The sequence below is a fragment of the Mirounga leonina genome, unplaced genomic scaffold, assembly GCF_011800145.1.
Source record: "Mirounga leonina isolate KUSES-001 unplaced genomic scaffold, KU_Mleo_1.0 Mir_168, whole genome shotgun sequence".
Taxonomy (NCBI): domain Eukaryota; kingdom Metazoa; phylum Chordata; class Mammalia; order Carnivora; family Phocidae; genus Mirounga; species Mirounga leonina.
Window position 1 is genome coordinate 17,217,577 of NW_023270426.1, and position 20,508 is coordinate 17,238,084.

Below are 20,508 nucleotides of genomic sequence, written 5' to 3' on the forward strand. Positions count from 1 at the left end.
TCAAGAGCTTATGGGTTGAGGCGTGCAAGAGCCACCACAATGGAAAATCAGACCCTTCATCCATTTCCCAGATCTCAGCATGCATTCATTAAATGGGAGGGACCCTACAATCCTACTTCACGGAGTAAACTTTCTTTCTTCAATCCTTTACCAAAGAGACCTAGAACCATTCATCAGAATAACCATGCACTGGTAAAGGACATACTCAGACTTTACTCTTTTTAAAAACTTTATTTATTTATTTATTTATTTATTTATTTATTTATTTATTTATTTATGACAGAGAGCAGGCATGTGCATGTGTGACAGGGGTAGGGGAGGAGGAACAGAGGAGGAGGAAGAGAATCTCCAGCAGATTCCACACTGAGCACAGAGCCAGACATAGATCCAGGGTGGGGCTCAGAAATCTATATTCTTGGGTTTTTTTGTGTGTGGTTTTTTTATTTTTTTATTTTTATTTTTTAAGATTTTATTTACTTATTTGGCAGAGAGAGAGAGCACAAGCAGGGGGAGCAGCAGAGGGAGAGGGAGAAGCAGGCTTCCTGCCGAGCAGGGAGCCCGATGCGGGGCTCAATCCCAGGACCCTGGGATCATGACCTGAGCCGAAGGCAGACACTTAACGACTGAGCCACCCAGGCACCCTATGGTGGTAAAATATTTAAAACACTACTTCCTGACCACGAAATCACTAATATGGCTGCTTTGTTTATATAACACACTACATGTCTCCCGGGTTGACCTTCAGAGCCTTTCCAGCTATCTCCTGTGAACCTCGATATGCTGCCAATTATATGTGGAAAGAAAGTAAAGACTTTCTCTGTTGAGCTCCCCACCACCACTTCACTCAAAAATGCATCGAGTTGGGGGGACATAAGTATAATATTTTTCCTACATAGATATTGGTAGAAAAGCATTGTGTTGAAGGACACACATTCTATGAAGAAATGTTCCATGTGGAAAACGTTCCGTAGGGAATGTTAGTCTTATTCTTCCCAGAATAGTCCCATGAATGTTCGCACCTCTGTGCCTCTGCTCACACTGCCTCTCTACATCCATCGTTTCCCAAGCAGGGAAAGTGTAACTTTCCTGTCTTCATTCATCCCTCTCTCTTGGCTCTCACAGTCCAGCTCAAATGCTGCCTCCTCTCTCTTTCCCTGCCTACTCCAGCAGGATTAGTTGCTCCTTCTCAGAGCCCTGCATGACTTCGAACATTCCTCTGTCAGAGCTCTTGTTTTTACGCTGCAACATTGTCAGATCCATCTGATACATCTCTGTGTATGTATCAGTCAGAATCTCTAGGTGGTGCTGCAGTAACAAATCATCCCGGAATCCCAGGGGCAGCACACAACAGAGGTTTGTTTCTAAATTACACAAAGTCTTCTGTGGGTGTGGCTCTGGGCAACCTTTCAGAGCAATTGTCCTCTGTGGGTTGGCTCGGTGTTCCAGAATACTTCCATCTTATGGTGACTCCATATCAAAACTGCTTTTTGCAATTCCCTTGGCAGGGAACAAGGAGAATCACACATCAGTTCTTAAGTACTTCACACCACATTGTTAGTGTAAGTCACGCTGCCACGAGTAACTTCAAGAGGCAAGGAAAATACAGTTCTCCCATGTGCCCAGAAAAAGAGAAAAGTCAGAAATAGTGGAGCGGGGTGATTGGGTGGCTCAATCGGTTAAGTGTCTGACACTTGGTTTCAGTTCAGGGTTGTGAGATCAATCCCCAGGACTGGCTCTGCACTCAGTGGGGAGTCTGCTTGAAGTTTCTCTCCCTCTCCCTTTGCCCATCCCCCTACTCACGCATGTGCTTTCTCTTTCAAATAAATAAATGAATCTTTTTTTTTTTTAAGAAAGAAATACTGGAGAGTAGCACTAGTATTTAACACAATAGGCCCTCAATAAATGTTCACAATGTTCCAGTGTTATGCCGAAGGAGGCAAGCAAACTACCATTTACTGATCTCTTCAAATGGGTTAGACTTTCCTAGACATTTTATGTCACTATCTCAACTAATTGTCATCACAAGCCAATGAAAGACAGTAGTATTCCTTCTTTATGATATGAAATCAAAGCCTCAGAGAGTTTAAGTTACCGGCCAAGGTCACACAGCTAATAGGCAATACAGCTGAGATTCAAACCTACACTGACACGTCGTTATCACCCAAAGTCCATAGTTTACATTAGGGTTCATTCTTGGTGTTGTACCTTCTATGGGTTTTGATAAATGTAAATGACATGTATCTGCATTTATGGTATCATACAGAAGAGTTTAACTGCCCTAAAAAGCCTCTGTGCTGCACTTTCTTCATCCCTCCCTCCTCTTTAACTCCTGGCAACCACTAATATTTTTACTGTTTCTGTAGTTTTGCCTTTTCCAAATATCATAGCATTGGAATCTTACAACCCCTTTCAGATTGGCTTCTTACACTTGGTAATATCCATTTAAGGTTCTTCTGTATCTTTTCATGGTTTGATTGCTCATTTCTTTTTAATGCTGAATAATATTCCATCATCTGTATGTACCACAATTTATTTATCAGTTCACTTACTGAAGGATATCTTGGTTGTTTCCAGGTTTGGGCAGTTATAAATAAAGCTGCTATAGGGGCACCTGGGTGACTCAGTTGGTTAAGTGTCTGCCTTCGACTTGGGTCATGATCCCGGAGTCCAGGGATCAAGCCCCATGTCAGGCTCCCTGCTCAGTGGGGAGTCTGCTTCTCCCTCTGCCCCTCACCCTGCTTGTGCTCTCTCTCTCTCTCCCACTCTCCCTCTCTCAAATAAATAAATAAAATCTTTTTAAAAAAGAAAAGAAAACTGCTATAGACATCTATGTGCAGATTTTTGTGTGTATATATTTTCTTTTGTGTAAATACCAAAGAGAATGATTGTTGGATTGTCTGGTAAAAATATGATTAGTTTTTATTAGAAACTTCCAAAGTGGCTGTACCACTTTGGATTCCCACCAGCAGTGAATGAGAGTTCCTATTCCTCCACATTCTTGCCAGCATTTGGTGTTATCAGTGTTTTGGATTTTGGCCATTCTAATAGGTGCATAGTGATATCTCATTTTTGTTTACAATTCCACAATGATACATGATATTGAGCATCTTTTCATATGCTTATTTACTATATATATATATATATATATATATATATATATCTTCTTTGGCAGAATATTTGTTCATGTCTTTTGCTCATTTTAAAATCAGCTAAAACAGGGCGCCTGGGTGGCTCAGTTGGTTAAGCGACTGCCTTCAGCTCAGGTCATGATCCTGGAATCCCGGGATCGAGTCCCGCATCGGGCTCCCTGCTCGGCAGGGGGTCTGCTTCTCCCTCTGCCCTCTTCCCTCTCGTGCTCTCTGCCTCTCATTCTCTCTCTCAAATAAATAAATAAATAAAATCTTAAAAAAAAATCAGCTAAAACACCTTAGGAGGAATAAAAACTGAGAGAATGTATTACCAATAAACTCTCACTAAAAGAACTTTGATAAATTGTAGTTGTGGGAGAAAACCCATCTCAGAAGGAAGTTCTAAAATGCAAGAATGAATTATACAGTCATTGTCTTACACAAGATGATGGTATCTTCCTCCAGAAATGATGCACTTCTAGCAAGCAATTACGGTAAGAACAGGTCATCTCAATTTAGTCTGAGATACAGCTAAAAAAGAAAGATGGGTTTTGGTTTTAAAGGACCGGTCTACTTCAGTTAGTTCTTAAAGTATAATTCTTCAGGGGTCCCAGTGGAAAGCCTGGAAGTATTTACAGAAACCTCTCCTACTTCCTGGGCCCTAAACTCCAATTTTTGTTCCTCCATACCCATGAAACTGCCTAAAACTCTGCTTTACCCATGGTCCCTCAGCCACAGCTTTTCTCTTGGCTTCTCTGTTGCTCAGCTCCTCAACCTCTAGACCACTGCTTACTAATCGGTAAATGCCTCAAAGCAAAAAGCTATGCCAAATGTGAGGCCCACTTCTAAGCTTACCTTCTTTACAGTCTCTTAAGTCTTCATTGCCATGTCATCTAATTGTTTTAAATTGATTTTTGAAACTATTTAACCATCTTTCCTAATTGTTTAGCTCCAGGGCTAGTCTGTACAAGCTAGTCTGCCACAGCCTGAATTGAAAGTGTCGTTCTGGTCTTTGCAGAGGACAAAGGATAAATTGAATGGGAATATATACCTCTTGCATGTTTCAAATCTTTCATGGTGGCAGTCAACCAGGAATATAGTATTTGTCTTTGATTTTCTATCTTGACAGGGTCCAGATAGTTTCAAGGCCTTCCACTTGTCCCTTACTTCATGGGTCAGAGAACCAATATGAAGGCTCTCCCAGGCGCTAAGAATATTTATCCCACATATATGGTAAAGAACTGAAAAAATAATCAAAAGGTATACAAAAGACTCATGCCAAAGCTCCTTTTATCACTTGTCCTAAGCGATTTCCATTCCAGCCAGAATATCAAGGTGGCATTTGGATTTTCCAGGTGTCAGTGTGAGCTCACACCTCATATGAATCAATCTTTGAAAAGTCTGAGTATTTCCTGGGGCGTCGTGATCGAGCCCTGTGTTCGGCTCTGTGCTGGGTGTAGAGTCTGCTTAAGATTCTCTCTCTCTCTCTCCCTCTGCCCCTACCCCCCACGCTCCTACCCGCTTGTGCTTGCACCCTGGGTCCTGGGATCGAGCCCCGCATCGGGCTCCCTGCTCAGCAGGAAGCCTGCTTCTCCCTCTCCCACTCCCCCTGCTTTGTGTTCCCTTTCTCACTGTGTCTCTCTCTGTCAAATAAATAAATAAAATCTTTTTAAAAAATTTTAAATAAATATATTACCACCATTTATTAAATAACTAAATACAAAAACATAAATTTAAAAATATTTTGCAATCTAATATGTTAGCTTGTTGATTACATTCAGGCATTTTACTGTGTGAGAGAGAATATAAGTCTACAAGGGCAGGGAATGTTGTCTGCTTTATTCACTGTTGGATCCTAGTCCCTAAAACAGTCCTGGACCAGATGGGAGCTCAATAAATATTTGCTGAATTGAATTAAGTTGACAATCAGTCTCTTCACAAATCGAGTTTCCTGTTTCCTGTCAGTTCTAGAACAGTCAGCATGGTGCTGTGCTGACCCATCTTCCTCTTCATTGGCTCGGCTCCAGCTCTCAGGGCTGGGTGGACACACAGTTGGGGGTCTGGGCCATGGCAGAGCATTAACCACCATACTTAGGTTTGTGCTGGAAGGAAAACTTGTCTTCTTACACAGAAGGACTCGCACTCTCCAACCTGAGACTCTATGTCCGACTGCCCTGCCCCCTCCCCTGTGCCCAGACACAATAAGAGTGGTTGCCGCACACAAACAGCCGAGTGTGATCCGTACAAGCCGTGCAGATAATGCCTGGGGTAATGGCGCCCATCGATACGGAGCCTCAGCCTATACCTGTAACTGTATCCCAGCACGCAGTGTAGACCCTGTGATCAGTAGATGAAGTAGTCAATGGCATAGTTGAATATTCTTATTGGATCTCTCCTCCAGTTCTATCTCAGTTTTAAAATATATTTTCAAGAACATACTTTCTGGATCTTTGAGAAATTTCCTCAAGCAGAAGAACCTTCAGTTATGGTACCGATCGTCATAAGCAGGCAGACTGGATGGCTGCAGTTCTACCCCTGGGGATACAGGATGATAGGACCCTCTAGAACCCAGTCTTCTGAATATAACTGCCAACCAGCTTTTCGGGCCCTTTTGTTGGGAGAGGAAGAAGAACTCTCCCTGGCCACAGTGCTCTGGGCTCCACCAAGAGGGTTTCTGCCTCCCTCCCTGAACTGGCAGTGGGATTGGTCTGCCAAATTCTTCTCACTGGCCAAGAAGAGACCTAGTTACAGATTTTTACACTATCCTCCTCCAAGGAAAATCCTTGAAAGTCATTTTAATTCTCCGGCCGTCCTGGAAGGTTCATTCATTCATTCATTCATCCATTCATTTATCACCTACCATTTAACCTGCACCCTCCCTTCTTCCGCTACACTGCGGCGAGGAAACCATGCTCAGCCCTCCCCCCCATGCTCCTGCAGCCCACATCCCCGCTAAGACCTGCTGGATCACTTCTGCCTGTGGTTCGCCTAGCAACCCCACGACTTCCGTCACCAGGGAGACGGGAATGCTCAACCAGCACGGATGCAGACTCTCCCTCCAAACTCAGTGTGTTTTCACACAGACGGTGCTCACTTCAAGAGTAGGACAGAGGTGCCTGGGTGGCTCAGTCGGTTAAGTGTCGGACTCTTGGTTTTGGCTCAGGTCCTGATCCCATGGGTGGTGAGATCAAGCCCTGTGTCCGGCTCCATGCTCAGACGGAGTCTGCATGGATATTCTCTCCCCCTGCCCCTCCCCAGCTCACACTCTCCCTCAAATAAATAAATAAATCTAAAAAAAAAAAAAGTAGGACAGAGGCCAGCAACAAACTGAATCAGAGTTGTTTATTTTTGTTTTATTGGAACATAGCCCAATCTGATATAAATATTAATTTATCAAATTCTTCTTCATTTCATAAATAAATATTAAGTTAACAGACATTTTACAGAATGTTGTGTTAAATAAGGTTAAAGTACATATTTATTTTGCCTGGAGCAAACTGGAGGAAAATACTTCAAAGATCGGGTATCTGAAATATGTCTCAAACACTTTATTTTTATGCCTTCTGCTTGTGTGAGGTGGTAAAGTAGTAGGATGCCTGAAATATCTACTTTGCCTCTGAAGTTTAAGTCTACGGATCATTAAGGCCCCCTGCTGGTTTGGCCCTCATCTTATTGCAAAAGAAAACATTCTTCTTCTCCAAAATCTTTCACTATAATAAGTCAGTTTTGTCTCAACTTTCTGTTGTCCACTCGGTGTTTATGACACCAAGAAACACTTGCAGGTGGTCTAGGAACTTTTCTACTCTCCATCTTTCTCCTCCACACCTTTTCTGTGAAAAGAACAAACAAGAGGTATTGTAGGAAAACTGTCAGTTCTTGTCAAAACAGGCACAGCCAGACAAATATACTTAAGTTTCCACCAAATGTCTTTAACTTACTTTTTGGAGGTCTATGTGTTGTTTTATGAAAGACAAGTTTTGGAATAGTTTATCCACAGCCTCCCCTTGTGCAGTTCGGTTCTTCAGTATGTCTATACCCTGAAAGACTTCTTCAATGCACAACTGGTGCTAAGTGAGGAAAATTTTTAAAAATATAAATAATCAAAACAAGCTATCGGGGCGCCTGGATGGCTCAGTCATTAAGCGTCTGCCTTTGGCTCAGGTCATGATCCCAGGGTCCTGAGATCGAGCTCCACATTGGGCTCCCTGCTCCGCGGGAAGCCCGCTTCTCCCTCTCCCACTCCCCCTGCTTGTGTTCCCTCTCTCTCACTGTGTCTCTCTCTGTCAAATAGATAAATAAAATCTTAAAAAAATAATTAAAAAAACCAAGCTATCAAAATTTGGTCCAAAAATTTAGACTTTGTTTTGTGGAGTTTACACAAGTTCCTTTCTCCCAAGAGTATTTCGCTTGTTTCTTTTCCAGGTGGGAAACCACCTCATACTGACCTATAATTTCTTCCTTTTTTTTTTTTTTGTAAGATTTTATTTATTTATTTGAGAGAGAGAGAGAGCACAAGTGGCGTGGGGGTTGAGGGAAAGGGCCAAGCAGACTCCCCCCTGAGCAGGGAGCCGGATGTGGGGCTCGATCCCAGGACCCTGAGATCATGTCCCGAACCGAAGGCAGACGCTTAACCTACTGAGTCACCCAGGCGCCCTGAGCTATAATTTCTATAAGTAAATGACATTTATATAATTACTGAGGGGTTTGACAAATGATATAAATTAAATGCTTAATGAAAAAGTGTTTAAGAAGTATAATGCAACTATATTACTGATTTACCTCACATCAGAGTTTCCTCTGACAGTTCTGGCTGGTAATTTTATTCTGTTTAGACTAATGATATCACATCTTTAACATTTTAATATGACCATGACATACTTCAAAGGTATACAATTCTATTAGAGTTAAAATCATTTAAGAAATGACTATTAACATAGGACTTCACTGTATATTTGAATGTCTACTGACCATAATTCTAAATATATAACCCTAAGTTGCTAGTACTTTCAGAAAGACTTTAAAGTGAGAAAAGCCAAAGATAGAGGCGAATGGAGACTAGGAGGCACCTCTCACCCAGTATGGAATTTTTCTGGAAAGAACGCTTGATATGAGGCTCTTTGAGATGGAGAATTGACAACATCAAAAAAGGGCCTGATCCACTTGCTTAATGGATTCTACTTAATATTGTAGAGTCATTCCTAACACCATTCCTAATATTCATAAGCACATACACTCACATCCACATACATAAAAACAAAATAGATGAAATTAAATCATTCCAATGTTAACTAATGCTTTGTAGCTTAAAATATGAAACTGATTCATGCAATTGTTTTGTCAAATCATAATTTAACTTACATTTTTATGTTCAGGAGTAGGAATCATCAGGTTCTGAAAAGGAAAGGAAATACATTCATTTTTAACATATTGTAAGATTCATAACTTTTAATATAATGCTTCCTAGTAACATGGTTACCCATTATATATTACTAACACTCATAATTTCATTATTAATAACAAATCTTTAAAAATCAACCACTGCCAATGATTACCCATGCTTTTTAAATAGGAATCAAGAAGAAAATTACCCCATCGCCTATCAGCAGAGTTCGATGAGCGGAGAGCAGTGTCAACGTTTCTGCAACCAGTCTATTCATGGTACTTTCTACAGCAGTGACAGAAACATAGGCAGTCCCAAGAGCTAGCAAACTCAAATGCAGAAGCATTTTCATAGCTGTCAAATGCTCAGTGTTTGCCTTGGGCAAAGAAAGTGCATAGTACAAGATTGCATCCCCAACCAATTTATTCTCTATCTTTGAGGAAATGAATAATTTCTAACAATCAGATAGAGAATACCTAATAATGGCATTTCGTAATACGAAATGTTTCCAATGCCTTGTATCTTAAAAAATAATTTTACCTTTATCTTTTAATAATTATAAAAATCCCTACATCCCCCCCTTTAAAAACATTTTCTATTACAAAGAAAATCTTTGGGTTGATACATCATTGCCTCACATTTGCATTTCCTAAAACTAGAAGATTGAATTTCCTCTTAAAAGATACGTGTAAAAAGGAGAAGTATAATGCACACCACTAAATTTTATACCAGAATGTATAAATATTGGGAAAGTCTTTTTCAGGTTGACAAAATTCTATCACTGTTGTTACTAGACTGATCTGTCTTAAAAGGAATTTAAAAATACTTATGGGAAGATGGTGATTAGAGCAGAGACCATCAAAACTTAGCAGGGTCAAGTTCACTGGCAACTATGTTAGGATCCTTTCTGTTGCCAGTGACCAAAACCCTAACCCCAACTGGTTGAAGCCAAACAGGGAATTATTAGATCATACAACCAAATGGTCCGGGGTAGAGGCTCCTTTATATCTTGCTTGCCTTGGTGATTCTTCCTTGGCTCCATTGTCAGGCAGCTCTCCCACTGTGGTCCCAAGATGACGTCAAATCTCCTGGATCTGTATGTATCCTGTTCCTGAATAGCAGGAGAAAGAAATTTGTGCTTTTCTGATAGCTCAATCAGAAGTCCTAGAATTCAGCTTTCTTATGACAAAGGACCTCATGTTCACCCTTGAACTGTGGCGAGGGGTATGGGTTATACTGATTGGCTCTCCCTGTAGCTGGAAGCAGGCTTCACCCCACCCAAGTTGCTAGCTGGCTGTGCAAATCAATGGAATGTACAAGGTGTGACACAACAGAGATGGTGGGACTAAGTAAACTGCAGCATTGAATGACCTGTCTAAAGGTGGAAGATGCTCCTCAGATTCAGCTGATTGTTGCCATGTGACACCCTTGGACTTCTGTTGCTAGATCATCCCAATTTTTAAAGAATCCAAAAGCCTGATTATTATGTATAACCTCCTGATTTTTAAATGCTGGCAATTCATATTAAAAAAAAAACCACAATGATATAGGGTACCAGTGTGCAACCTCTGATTTGCAGTGTAACTGTAGGTCAAGTGGGAGGGCTAGTTATTAAAAAGCCCCTTCTATTCAAAATAATATTTCTCCTAAAAATATTTTATTATGGTAAAAATACACATAACATAAAATTTAACATCTCAACCATTTTTAAGTGTGCAGTTCGGTGGTATTAAGTACACTCACAATGTTGTACAGTCCATCTTGCAAAACTGAAACTCTACGTCCATTAAACAACAGCTATTTCCCCTCTCTCCAGCCCCTGGCAATCATGCTTCTACTTTGTGTCTCTATGAATGTGACTATTCTCGGTAACTCACATAAGTGGAATCATATGGCATTTGTCTTTTTGTGACTGACTTATTTCACTTAAGATATCTTCAGGATTCATCCACATTGTAGCATTTGACAAAACTTCCTTTCCTTTTTAAGGCAGAGCAATATTCCATCATATGCATATACCACATTTTGCTTATTCATTCACCTGTCAGTGGACAGTTGGGTTGCTTCCATCTTTTGGCTATTGTGAATAATGCTACTATGAACATGGGTGTGCACAATTATATTTCTTAAAAATGTTGTCATAATTCATTAACTTTTCCTCTGTGAGACTGATCTCCCAAACCTGACTTCAAACTCTCTCATAGCAAAGACTATAAAATAATGTATTTAAAAGACCTTTATTGGGACGCCTGAGTGGCTCAGTCGGTTAAGCGTCTGCCTTCGGCTCAGGTCATGATCCCAGGGTCCTGGGATTGAGTCCCACATTGGGCTCCTTGCTCAGCAAGGAGCCTGCTTCTCCCTCTGCCTGCCTCTGTCTCTCTCTCTCTGATAAATAAATAAAATCTTAAAAATATATATATATTAAAAAAAATTAAAAGACCTTTATTAATGTAAAACTCCATACAAAAGTTTATTATTTTAATCTCCTGTGCAGAAGGAGAACTCCAAGTAATTTTTGTTGATATTGCACCCACACAGAAGTGGAGCATCATCCCCCTGAAGTGTGGGATACACAGTGACTTCATTTTAAAGAACACAGTGTGGGGGGCAGCTGGGTGGCTCAGTCGGTTAAGTGTCTGCCTTCGGCTCAGGTCATGGTCCAGGGGTCCTGGGATCGAGCCCCGTGTCCAGCTCCCTGCTCAGCGGGGATCTGCTTCTCCCTCTCCCTCTGCCTGCCGCTCCCCCGCTCATGCTCTGTCTCTGTCTCTCTCTCTCAAATAAATAAATACAATCTTTATTTCTTTATTTTTTTAAAGATTTTTATTTATTTATTTGACAGAGAGAGACACAGCGAGAGAGGGAACACAAGCAGGGGGGAGTGGGAGAGGGAGAAGCAGGCTTCCTGCGGAGCAGGGTGCCCGATGCGGGGCTCCATCCCAGGACCTTGGGATCATGACCCGAGCCGAAGGCAGATGCTTAACCATTTGAGCCACCCAGGCGCCCCAATAAATTCAATCTTTAAAAAAATAAAGAATACAGTATGGGAAGGAGATTATAAGAAGAGGAACTTTGCAATGGAGAAACCTGGCAAACCTCAACCAGGAGACCGAGGTCAACATCAACAGTGATAAGTTAAGTTAATAGCAACTACTCTTAACATGATGTAATGAGAATGGCATTTTATCTCTGTGGTCTTCCTCCCCAAACCCGGTAACCTCCATCTAACCATGAGAAAAACATCATACATATCCAAATTGAGGGAGAAAATGCCCAGCCAACACTCCTTAAAACTGTCAAGGTCATCAAAAAGAAGCAGTGTCTGAGAAACTATCACAGCCCAGAGGAGTCCAAGCATGGTGACCGAATGTAATATGGTATCGTGGGTGAAATCCAGGAACAGAAAAAGGACAATAGATAAAGCTAAGGAAATTCCAAAAAAACAGTGGAGTCTAATACTTGTGCCAATGTTGGTTCCTCCGTTGTGTCAAATGTACTATAGGAAACTGGGTGCAGGGTACACATGAACTCTCTATAACATTGTTGCAACTTCTGCAACTCTACAACTATTTTAAAATAAAAGTCACCCAAGGGCTCTGGGTGACTCAGTCGGTTCGGCTCAGGTCATGATCTCAGGGTCCTCGGATCGAGTCCCGCATCAGGCTCTGCGCTCAGCGGGGAGTCTGCTTCTCCCTCTCCCTCTCTCTCTGGCTCCCCATCCCTGCTCGTGCTCTCTCTCTCACTCTCTCAAATAAATAAATAAAATCTTTAAAAGAAAACACTGCAAGTTGAGAAAAGCTAATGATTGCTTTTACTTTCATTATTAAAAAGACGTTGCATCCTGTAAATGTCATGCATTCAGGACCTTTTCACTAGACTGTGAGCTACTTGAGTAGAAAGATTTTATTTAATTAACCTTTTTGTCCTCAAGGACTAGCCTATTATTGTAGGCACTCAATGTTTGTTGGGAAAAAAAAACTGAATGAATAAGCAGGTACGTGGCTGTGTTAGTTGAACAAATTAATGTGAATACTATGGAAACTCAAGGAGTCTATTCCCTCAGGCTGGGAGCCTGAAGTAATAGAAAAAGCAGACTCCTAGAAAAAAAGATAAAGCAAAACTTTAAGGCTCAGCTGTAGAGACTAAGTCAATGTGAACTACTATGGCATTTTTAAAAACCCATATTATTTTAGGAGAGTAGAAAATTAGCAATCAGTACTTGGAATTTTTATGAATTACTAGTAATTATGTAAAAGGATTTCGAATAGTATTGAAAAGTTGTATTCGTGGGTAACATCCAAACTTTTGCCCAAAAACCTTTATCTCTATTAGCGGCTTCCAAATTGGCAACATACTTTTAAAAGTACTGATAGCTGTGGTTTTTACTAACTGTGTAGTCATTTAAGGTCAAATGACTTTTCTATGAACTGATTCTAATCAATCAACTGGGCATAATGCCACAAATTTTTTTGTGGTGACTAAATGTAAAATGATAGCATCTTTCTTTCTTTCTTTCTTTCTTTCTTTCTTTCTTTCTTTCTTTCTTTCTTTCTTTTCTTTTTTTTTTTTGACCCTATTCTAACCTTGATGCTTTCAATCCCCAAGGATATCTTTAAAATAATTCTTTTTATTGAATAAATAACATTACAGAAAGAAAAACACAGAACTTCCTCCCTCGGCATAGCAACTGTCAGTTTTTTGATGACTTCTTCCGATCCTTACTAACACGTAGATATAGCTTCACAGAGTTGTAACCAATGAATATGTGCCACTTGTGTTTATCTTTTTTGCTTATAAATACCTCTCTTTCATGTATCTACTTATTATTTTAAAGGTTACCTGCTATTAGATGAAATTGGTATCTACAGCTCACTTCACCATTTGGATTGTTTCTAGTCTTCCACAACTATAAACAATGCTACCAGAAAGTTCTTTGTATAATTTTTTAAAATATTTCCTTATGCCAAGGAACTTGTGTGACCGTTTTTACAGCTCTTGTTACATTTTACCAGATCACCCCTCTGAAAATATTAAATGGACAAAAAAAAATCCCTTGCATTTTTAGTGTTTTACAACTTACAAAGCACTTTCACAAACATAGCTTTGTTTAATCCTGCTATCAGCACTGCGGGATAGATTTTTTTTCCTTGAAAGTTCTTTAGCACTGGGGTTTAATCATTTTGCTGATGTAATGAGCAAGATGAACCCCCATGAAAGGTGTGATGCAAGAAGCCGAGGTAATCAACTAGATTGATAAATATGTTGGTAAGCCTAAATAAATAATGCTGGTTAAAAAATAACTTATTTAGGGGATTTCAAGACAATGAGGAACACAAATAGTAAACAATTATAATGTGGGAGATACAGTGATCAGAGTTGATGAATTTTATTTTTCTTGTGCTGTTTAGAAATTTCCTGATGATATTAAATTTAGGGCAACCCTGTCAGGTACCCTCTCTCTTCGGGAACTTTGTACTATCCCTCAATAAATTTTACTATCGCTCGATTAAAAAAAAAGATATTAACTTTAGATTTCAAAATAGGCATGTGAAAAATATAAGAGGAACCACTAAAAGAACAGGAATAGAATGTACAACTTCCAAGCCAGTAGAATAAAACAAGGGCCAAAAAAAGCTCAATCAATCCAGAAACCAGGAAAGGAGAGAAGGAAGCAAAGAAAAAGCACAGAAAGAGATATGAGAAATACATCCAAATTTATCATGAATCACAGTAATAAAAAGAGTAAACTCATCTATTGAAAGGCAGATACTGTAAAATTCTACCAAAAATCGTCTCTCTGCTGTTTTCAGGAGATATACTTCACGTAAAATGACACTAAAAGGTTGAAAATCAAGGGATAGAAAGATATACTGGACAAACAGTAATCAAAAGAAAGCTAATGTATCAATATCAATACCAGAAAAAGAATTTGTGTCAGAAAGTACTATACAGAAAAAGAGATTCACTAGTAAGTATAAAATAGTATCTCATAGTAGATTTATTTTTCATTTCATTAATTATGATATAAGCAAAATAAAACATTTTCCAGTAATAGCTTACTGAGAAATAGGAACTTGACTAGTTTGCTTTTTCAGTTCTTTTTATTTTAGGGATTAATCATTTTTATTGCAGTTCATTTCTACCCCCTTCCTCGGGTTGTTCTCTTAGTCTTATAGTTTCCTATAAAACTGTTACAAAGTCGAATTTTTTTTGTCATGGAATCTGGCTACTTTGTCATGTCAATTTTTTTCTTCAATTTGCTGTTTTTTCCTGAAGTATTTTAAAGTAAATTACAGAAAAGCATGATGCTCCATCATTAACATTTCATATGTATCTCAAAAAGGAATCATTTTCTTACATAGTAAGATACTGTCGCATCAAATATAATGAAATTAACAATAACAGTTTTTTAGCATGTAATTTCTGGACTACATTCAAATTTCCCTATGTATCCCCCAAATTCCCTTCACATCTCTATGTGCAAACAAAGATCCAAACCAGGATCATATGTTGCATCTTTTTTTAAAATAAAGTCTTTTATTTTATTTTATTTTATTTTATTTTATTTTATTTTATTTAAAGTTGGGCTCTGTGCTCAGCACAGTCTGCTTAATACTCTACTCTATCTCCCTCTCCCCCTGTTCTCCCCCTGCTCTCTCACTCTCTCTCTAAAATGAATAAATAAATCTTTTTTAAAAGTCTTTTAGAATCTACAGCAGTCCTTGTTTTAATGACACTGATCTGAGAGCCTGGGCCAGTGTCTTATAACACATTCCACCTTCCAGATTTACCTTTTCCATCCTTGTGGTGTTATTTTTATTTTTATTTTTAAGATTTTATTTATTTGACAGAAAGGGACACAGCTAGAGAGGGAACACAAGCAGGGGGAGTGGGAGAGGGAGAAGCAGGCTTCCCGCCGAGCAGGGAGCCCGATGAGGGGCTCGATCCCAGGACCCTGGGATCACGACCTGAGCCCAAGGCAGACGCTTAACAACTGAGCCACCCAGGCGCCCCTCTTGGGTGTTATTAACCTAATCCCAATTCCTGTGAACTGGAGGCTAAGTGTAAAAGTGTGATTAGATTCAAGTTAATTTTTAAAAACCAAACACATAGGAAATAATATTGGGTACTTCCTGGTAAGGTGACAGTAGAAGAATATAGTCAATGGTATTGTAATAAGTTGTATGGTGACAGATGGTGGCTACACTTGCGGTAAGCATAGCATATAGTATAAATTTGTTGAATCACTATGTTATACACCTGAAACTAATGTAACATTGTGTGTCAGCTATACTTGAAAAAAAATCACAGCAGGAGACATATAAAGTCGGGTTGTCTCAATCATTGTTAATTTCTTATGTTACTTTGGGTCATAAAATTCTCCTTTAAAAGTGGGGGTAAGGGGCGCCTGGGTGGCTCAGTTGGTTAAGTGACTGCCTTCGGCTCAGGTCATGATCCTGGAGTCCCTGGATCGAGTCCCGCATCGGGCTCCCTGCTCAGCAGGGAGTCTGCTTCTCCCTCTGACCCTCCCCCCTCTCATGTGCTCTCTGTCTCTCAAATAAATAAATAAAATCTTTAATAAAAAAAAATTTAAAAAAAAAAGGGGGTAATTACATCCTTGGGCTCTACTTTTATTGCTGCCAGAAAGATATAGATCTTCATCCACCTGAAACTTATCCAGTGGTAAGTTAAATAAGATACAGATTTGCTTTTTTCTTCCTATTGATGTCCAAGTATCCAAGCAATGCAAATGTGTGGTGGTAGAAAAAAAATGGCCTTGGTGGTTACACAACTGTTTACATTTGTCAAAAGTCATGAAACTGTACCCTGGAAAAGGGAGACTTTTACTATATGTAAATAATGCTTAAATAAACTGACTTTAAAAATGGGCTCTAGGGGCACCTGGGTGGCTCAGTGGGTTAAGCATCTGCCTTTGGCTCAGGTCATGATCCCAGGGTCCTGGGATAGAGTCCCTCATTGTGCTCCCTGCTCAGCAGGGAGTCTGCTTCTCCCTCTTCCTCTGCCCCTCCCCCTGCTCATGCTCTCTCTCTCTCTCAAATAAATTAATAAAATCTTTTTAAAAATTTAAAAATGGGTTCTCATCTTTACTGTATTACTGTATAAGTAATTACTGTATAAGTTCAACCTGTTGTGTTCCATTAGTAACTTAAAATATGTATTATGATAACTGATGCTTTCATGTTTCTTCCTTGGTACAGCAAGAGAGTACTCACTGGCTTTCCCCACTTGCATCCTTTGACATGAATATTTTAGTTTATGTATTAAGTTCTGTACATGATTGGGGATTTTGTGATTGGAGGCCATTTCCTACATTTTTCTAGATCAATAATCCAAAGTTTTTGTTTTGATTTTAATGTCTTCCACTATTGTTTTGTAATTTCTGTCATTTTTCCTGTAGGTCTTGCATGTGATAGCCCTCCATAAGCTGGGTTCCAAAAAGCAATATTCAGTCATTGTTTCTCTTATTTTACTTAACATTTTTTGTCATACAAACATTAAATTTTTTTAAACATACAAAAAGCGGTACATACTTAATATATACAACTTGATGGCTTTGGAGGTAAGTATACACCACCAGTGACACCATCACTATAGTCAGTGCCATTGGTATATCCATTACTTCCTAAAGTTTGCACCCTCCTTCTTTTTAACTTATTTTTGTTTATGTGATAAGAACACTTATCACAAGATCTACCCTCTCAGCAAATTTTTAAGTACACAATATAGTATTGTTACACAATATAGTATTGTTAACTATAGGCATTACGGTACAGGACGTCTCTCATTGTTCATCTTGCATAACCGAATCTCTTATTTTAAAGGTGTCTATTCTTGTGGTGGTACTCAGAGGAATGGATTTCTTTCACATCATATTTGCATAACATTTTATAGTTTTGTAACAGCATTTGGCTTTTGGTCTACAGCAGTTCCCCAACTTTTGATCTTAGACACCTACGCTCTTAAAAATTACTACGAACCCCAAAGAGCTTTGATGTGAGTTATAACTATCAATATTTACTCAATTGGGAAATTAAAATTGAGATTTTTTTTTTTAGCACAAGAAATATACAAGCACACATTCTTTCAGCCATCATTGCGATGGCGTCACCATACGTCATGTGCGTACGTTACAGAGCGAAAGAGAATGAAAAACGGAGGGACGTCTTTATATTCTTAGAAAATAGTTTTGACATTCGCCGACATCGCACTCCCTTTCATCCCAGGCATCCCAGGATCACACTTCGATAACCAGTTTGTCACAAGCGTTTGCCGTCCTCAGAGTTAGGGCTTAGGGCTGCCCCGCACCCAGCAAGGAGGCGAACTCCGGGGCCACCAGCAAAAGACCCGCCGGGCCCGACCGGCTCCCGGAAGCCAAGGCTGCGCGCGCACCGCGAGCCTCCGACTTCCCGGCGTGCCCCTGGCCTGCGGCGTAAATGCACGCTGGTCCTAGCGACCCACGTGACCCGCGGGGAGGCCGCGGCGGGAATCTGTGAGTGCGCCCTGCTGCGGGGTCCTTGGGTCTGCGTCTCGTGTCTACCGCGGGCGGCCCCGGCCCGGCCCACCCCCGCTCTCGCTCGTCAGGCGGGAAGGAAGCCGGTGTGGGAGGAAGAGTTCCAGCCAGAGCCTTCGCTCCTGCCTGGAGCCTCCCAATTCGGAGACTCGCGGGTCCTCACGGCCGGTGCTCGCCCTGCTCCGGCGTCACAGCTAAGTCTTGGTGGGACGGGGCTTTAGGCTCCAGGTGTTGAGAAAAGAAACATTTGCAAACATGTCCCGGATCGAAAAGATGAGCATTTTGGGCGTGCGGAGTTTTGGAATAGAGGACAAAGATAAGCAAATTATCACTTTTTTCAGCCCCCTCACAATTTTGGTTGGACCCAATGGGGCGGGGAAGACGGTAAGTCCTTAGGAGCCCCCTTCAGTTTACGGGCCGCCGCATCTTGCGAACTGGAGAATGAAATATCTGGGGCGCGCAGAATAATGATAAGGACGAGAGGGGACAGAGGCGTTCCTGTGGCTCAGCTTTCGGGCCCCCAGGAAGTGCGTGGGCCTCCGGGTGGGGCCCCGGCCCCTGGGCGTGGCCTGGTGTCGCCTGCAAGCCCCGGCGACCTTAGGAGGCGACCAGTCCCAGCCTCGTCAGGGTATCCAGGCTTGTTGGGTGGACAAGGTTTACTTGAGAATCCCGCTCGCTCACTCAGCGAACTTAATTCTTGTACGAAGCCTTTTAGTCTGCACTGTTGTTGTTTTTTTTTTTTTTTTAAGATTTTATTTATTTATTTGAGAGAGAGAGAGAGAATGAGAGACAGAGAGCAGGAGAGGGAAGAGGGCAGAGGGAGAAGCAGACCCCCTGCTGAGCAGGGAGCCCGATGCGGGACTCGATCCCGGGACTCCAGGATCATGACCCGAGCTGAAGGCAGTCGCTTAACCATCTGAGCCACCCAGGCGCCCCTTTTTTTAAGATTTTATTTATTTATTTGAGAGAGAGAGACTGAGAGAGAGAGAGCATGAAAGGGGGGAGGGTCAGAGGGAGAAGCAGACTCCCTGCCGAGCAGGGAGCCCGATGTGGGACTCGATCCCGGGACTCCAGGATCATGACCTGAGCCGAAGGCAGTCGCTCAACCAACTGAGCCACCCAGGCGCCCTGCACTGTTGTTTTTTTAAACACTCTCCTTGCTCCCAAAACATAGCATTCACTTCCTGGCAGTTGTCCCATTATAGGAATTACTTAAAAAGTTATATGATAAACTGGGACCTTCTGAGAAGAGTTTAGGACTCTGACCTAGTCATAATAGAAAATTGGAGCACAGCTTATTTACTTTGACTTTTTAAGGCCCAGGGAATGTTTAGAAATTTGAGTTGGACCCTGGAGTGGCATGCAGTTACGGGAAGAGGATAGCCAAGAGACTGTCTACTCTTTTTTTTTTAAGATTTTATTTATTTATTTGACAGAGAGAACAAGTAGGCAGGGAGAGGGAGAAGCAGGCTCCCCGCTGAGCAGGGAGCCCGATGTGGGGCTGGATCCCAGGACCCTGGGATCATGACCTGAGCCGAAGGCAGCGGCTTAACTGACTGAGCCACCCAGGTGCCCAAGAGACTGTCTACTCTTCAAGGGTGGCTTGAGAAAAAGCAGGGCGTTGTCTGTGTAACAGAGAAGACTAAACGAAGCAAAAAGGATACAGAAAGAGAGGTTTCGAGTTGAGCATTGAATGCCACACTCTTGTCTACTTGTGCTTACGTGAAAAAGTTACTTATTGAATGCCTGTTGTGTACCTAGAATTGTATGAAGTGCTCTACTGGAAGGGAGACTGGCATAGTGTTTATGAACATTAGCTGTCCAAATACATATAATTTGCTTCACCTTTTATTAGCTGTGCGACTGGGCAAGAGTGAGCCAAATGCATTGTGCTTTAGTTTTCTCATGAAGTGGAGATAAAGTTTTCTACAACCTAAGATTAATGTGAAAATTAAGTGGTTAATGTATGTAAAGGTGGGTGGTTAGTAATATTGGCACATAGTAAGTCCTGTGTAACTATTAGCCATTTTTTAAAATTTAACTTTAAAAAGTTTTGGCTTTATTGGGGTGTGATTTCATATATAAAATTATAGGATATTTAAAGTATATCGGGGTAATTTATTATTTTCATTTTTCTTAAAGGTTTTATTTATTTGACAGAGAGAGACACAGCGAGAGAGGGAACACAAGCAGGGGGAGTGGGAGAGGGAGAAGCAGGCTTCCCGCCGAGCAGGGAGCCCGATGTGGGACTCAATCCCAGGACCCTGAGATCATGACCTGAGCCGAAGGCAGATGCTTAACCATTTGAGCCACGCAAGCACCCCTTTATCGGGGTAATTTAATATACTGTACATTGTGAGAGGATCCCTCCTATCTAGTTAATTAACACATCTATCACCTCTTTTTTTGTAAGAATATTTTTAGTTTTACCCTCAGCAAATTTTGTTTATACAAAAACGGTGTTATCAATT

General features: G+C 40.9%; 2 protein-coding genes across 2 annotated transcripts in view; one reads left to right on the top strand and one right to left on the bottom strand.

The window, feature by feature from the left end:
* Positions 1 to 6,859: 6,859 nt before the first annotated feature.
* Positions 6,860 to 9,298, bottom strand: IL5 (interleukin 5). Its single transcript, XM_035015084.1, has 4 exons — positions 8,717 to 9,298; positions 8,487 to 8,519; positions 7,067 to 7,195; positions 6,860 to 6,958 (listed from the first exon to the last, which is right to left on the bottom strand). Exons 1-4 carry the CDS (start codon positions 8,858 to 8,860, stop codon positions 6,860 to 6,862), a joined length of 405 nt encoding a protein of 134 aa, XP_034870975.1. The 5' UTR covers positions 8,861 to 9,298.
* An 8,690-nt stretch (positions 9,299 to 17,988) lies between these two features.
* Positions 17,989 to 20,508, top strand: part of RAD50 (RAD50 double strand break repair protein) — an 84,596-nt gene continuing 82,076 nt past the window's right edge. The window contains 1 exon segment of the mRNA XM_035014102.1: positions 17,989 to 18,421. Within this exon segment, the coding sequence (XP_034869993.1) occupies positions 18,293 to 18,421 (129 nt within the window). The 5' untranslated portion in view covers positions 17,989 to 18,292.

Excerpts from the sequence above, each read along its gene's own strand:
- IL5 (XM_035015084.1), bottom strand. The coding sequence starts at position 8,860 with ATGAAAATGCTTCTGCATTTGAGTTTGCTAGCTCTTGGGACTGCCTAT. Across the intron at positions 8,520-8,716 it reads CTCTGCTGATAGGCGATGGG|AACCTGATGATTCCTACTCC; the intron begins GTAATTTTCTTC and ends TTTCCTTTTCAG. Across the intron at positions 6,959-7,066 it reads AACACATAGACCTCCAAAAA|AAAAGGTGTGGAGGAGAAAG; the intron begins GTAAGTTAAAGA and ends TTCTTTTCACAG.